Source organism: Nicotiana sylvestris, chromosome 9 (genome assembly GCF_000393655.2).
Source record: "Nicotiana sylvestris chromosome 9, ASM39365v2, whole genome shotgun sequence".
NCBI lineage: Eukaryota > Viridiplantae > Streptophyta > Magnoliopsida > Solanales > Solanaceae > Nicotiana > Nicotiana sylvestris.
The window spans coordinates 12,152,083-12,155,232 of NC_091065.1; the positions used below are offsets into that span (position 1 = coordinate 12,152,083).

Genomic DNA, 3,150 nt, shown 5'->3' on the forward strand with positions numbered 1-3,150 from the left:
GAAAAAGTATAACCGTTTGGCAATAAGTGGCATAAATAGGCCAAAAGTATAACTGTAGTGGCATGTAAATAACGATCTTTTAACGGATGGCATAGATAGATCATTTCTGTAAGTTGAGTGACACTTTTAGGCCTTTTCCGTTTAAACAATGACAAAAACTTTCTAAAGCCTTAATTTTTTCCCTCACTTTTCTTTTGATTTTGATGGGAGAATAACTCCCTCAAAGAAGTGAAGGACAACTGGGGCTGTTTTGATGCTTTTATCTTTTTTTTGTCTTAGTAATAAGTTTGTGGGGTTTTTTCAAAAAAAGGAAAAGGAAACGTTGTTAAAAAGAGTAAAACTACACTGGTTTTCGACAGAATCGAACCCGCCTAGTCTACATTAATCTACATGAATTGCCTCCAAATCAAGAACTCTTACCACTAAACCCAGAGCCACTATTAATATTGGGTTCGCCGTTCTATATTTATATCCTCTCAACAAAATTTTCAATGCAAAAATAGGGTCCGAGAAAAAATCACTGAGTTCGTCCGAACCCACACTCACTATTGTAGTTCCGCCCCTGGTGTCTAATATATCGTTTTGTATATAAATGATTGAAATAATATATGCTAATATAATTAAGTGATAACATAGATGAAATGCATTCTTAAATTAATTGCAATATTAAGATTTGTGAAAATATAGATTTTAGTTGAGTCGCTTGAATAAGCATATACATACTCGAACTAATTCTGTTGTTAAACTACTAGTACCGAAAATTTTGAAAACTTAAGATAGTCGAGAGTGTCAAATCAATAAAGTTGTTGAAGTTATCAATATAATATATAAATTACTTCTCGCACTCGTAGTATATCATTAATTTGATAAATCAATTATTTTTGGCTTTAAGGGAATATGTTCAAAATAAACGCAAACTGTAAAAAAAAAAAAAAATTGTCATAATCATGCGGGCCCAGACCTAATGCCACCTAGGATGACAAGTCATCATAGGCGTACGTTAAAGTGAAGATTGATGGCGACTTTAATATACACTACGTAGTCAAAATGATGACGACACACGCATAGCGCACGCTTGTCACAAGCAAACATTCCTCGTACATATTTTTTACTTTACCCTCATTATACTGAAGAATTATACCCTTAACTCCAATTTAACTACCTTAAATTTGAATTAAAATTAAGGGTAAAACTGTTATTTGATCAATTCGCTTTGACTTTAAATTCTTATAAGATCAACAGATTCTATCCGAAAATTCCATCAAGTTGTGTCACGTCTCTTTGCAAATCATTCTATTGATCTCCAAAATGGCCATTTCTTCTAAATATATTGCTATTTTTCTCATTTTTATTTTCCTTTCTTTTCCATCAAAAATCACATGTCAATCTGAAAATAATAATACTACTCAATCAAAATGTGGTTCAGATACTGGACATGGATGTAGGAACAAGAATGAGGCATTAAAGCTAAAACTTGTTGCCATTGCTTCAATTCTTGTAACTAGCATGATTGGTGTTTGTTTACCCCTTGTTTCTCGTACAGTTCCTGCCCTTCAACCCGATAAGAATTTATTCGTGTTGGTTAAGGCATTTGCTTCCGGGGTTATACTAGCCACTGGATACATGCACGTTATGCCTGACTCGTTCGATTGTCTTAGGTCAGACTGCTTGCCGGATAACCCCTGGAAAAAATTTCCCTTCACGACGTTTGTTGCTATGCTTTCGGCTATTTTAACTCTAAGCGTGGATTCGTACGCAATGAGTTACTTCAAGAAGTATAAATTGGAAAATAATGGAGTAGGAAATGGAAGAGATATTGTTCATAATGGAAAGATGGAGTCGCATATTTTTGACAATAATATTAGCCACGTTCATGGAGAAGCCAAAGTTGATGATAATGCTACACAATTGCTAAGGTATCGGGTGGTGGCTCAGGTACAGTTCTCACTTCAATAGGAATTATCTTATATAGTCCGCATTGTAGAAGGGGAAGCTCGCGAGCAACAGTAATTTTGACTCTGTGTGACCTATAGGTAGTCTGTTTACATTACGCCTCTTGAGTGCGGCCTTCCCTAGACCCTACGTGAACGCAAGATGCTTTATGCACTGCGATGCCCAATGGTGTTATTGTATATCAACAATTTTCAATAACCCGCCTTATTTAGAAAACTTATACGTCAATATGTCACATATAATATTCTTCATTTTTATTTTTTCTTCACCTTAGTTGAATGTCATATGGCAATGCAGGTTTTGGAGCTAGGAATAGTTGTGCACTCAGTAGTGATAGGATTATCTATGGGAGCATCTGATAATCCATGTACTATTAGGCCACTAGTAGCTGCTATATGTTTCCATCAACTTTTTGAAGGAATGGGTTTAGGAGGTTGCATTCTTCAGGTAAATTTAAAAATAAAATTTCAAATCTCGTCAATATTATTCATTATTGCATAAATCTAACCTTTTTATTTTTTCGTGTGTAGGCTGAATATGGTATGAAGATAAAAGCAATAATGGTGTTCTTTTTCTCATTAACAACACCATTTGGAATAGCACTTGGAATAGGTTTATCAAAAGTGTATAGTGAAAATAGTCCAACAGCACTAATAGCGGTGGGATTGCTAAATGCATGTTCAGCTGGTTTATTGAATTACATGGCATTAGTGGATCTTCTTGCTGCTGATTTCTTGGGGACTAAATTGCAGAATAGTATGAAACTTCAATCATGGGCTTATGTTGCTGTTTTATTAGGTGCTGGTGGGATGTCTATCATGGCCATATGGGCCAAAATTGTTTTGAGGGGAAAAAGAAAAGTATTTAGGCATTTTTTTTTCAATCTAATTTTCTTCCATCACCCATGTAAATATAAATTTTGAATCTCGAAAATAATGTAAAGAGTTTGGTCTCCTTTTTATATGCTTTAGTACTTTTCATGTACTGTTGAATTTTAAACTCGTGCCCAGAGGCGGCTAGAGCTTTAAAAGTGCCGGATTCATCTGAACCAAGTACTTTTGAAGTAAAACATAAGTTTATGAGTTAAAATTCATTAAAGTTGCAATAAACAGTAGATATGAACTCATAACTTTAAAAATATTTACGAAGTATACTAGTTTGCAGAGCTCATTCTACATATAACTCTACCTTCTCCAT

General features: G+C 34.4%; 1 protein-coding gene across 1 annotated transcript; it reads left to right on the forward strand.

Annotated features, from left to right (window-relative positions):
- The first annotated feature begins 1,308 nt into the window (after window positions 1-1,308).
- Window positions 1,309-2,876, forward strand: LOC104242262 (fe(2+) transport protein 1-like). Its single transcript, XM_009797293.2, has 3 exons — window positions 1,309-1,935; window positions 2,251-2,400; window positions 2,484-2,876. Exons 1-3 carry the CDS (start codon window positions 1,309-1,311, stop codon window positions 2,874-2,876), a joined length of 1,170 nt encoding a protein of 389 aa, XP_009795595.1.
- Window positions 2,877-3,150: the final 274 nt, after the last annotated feature.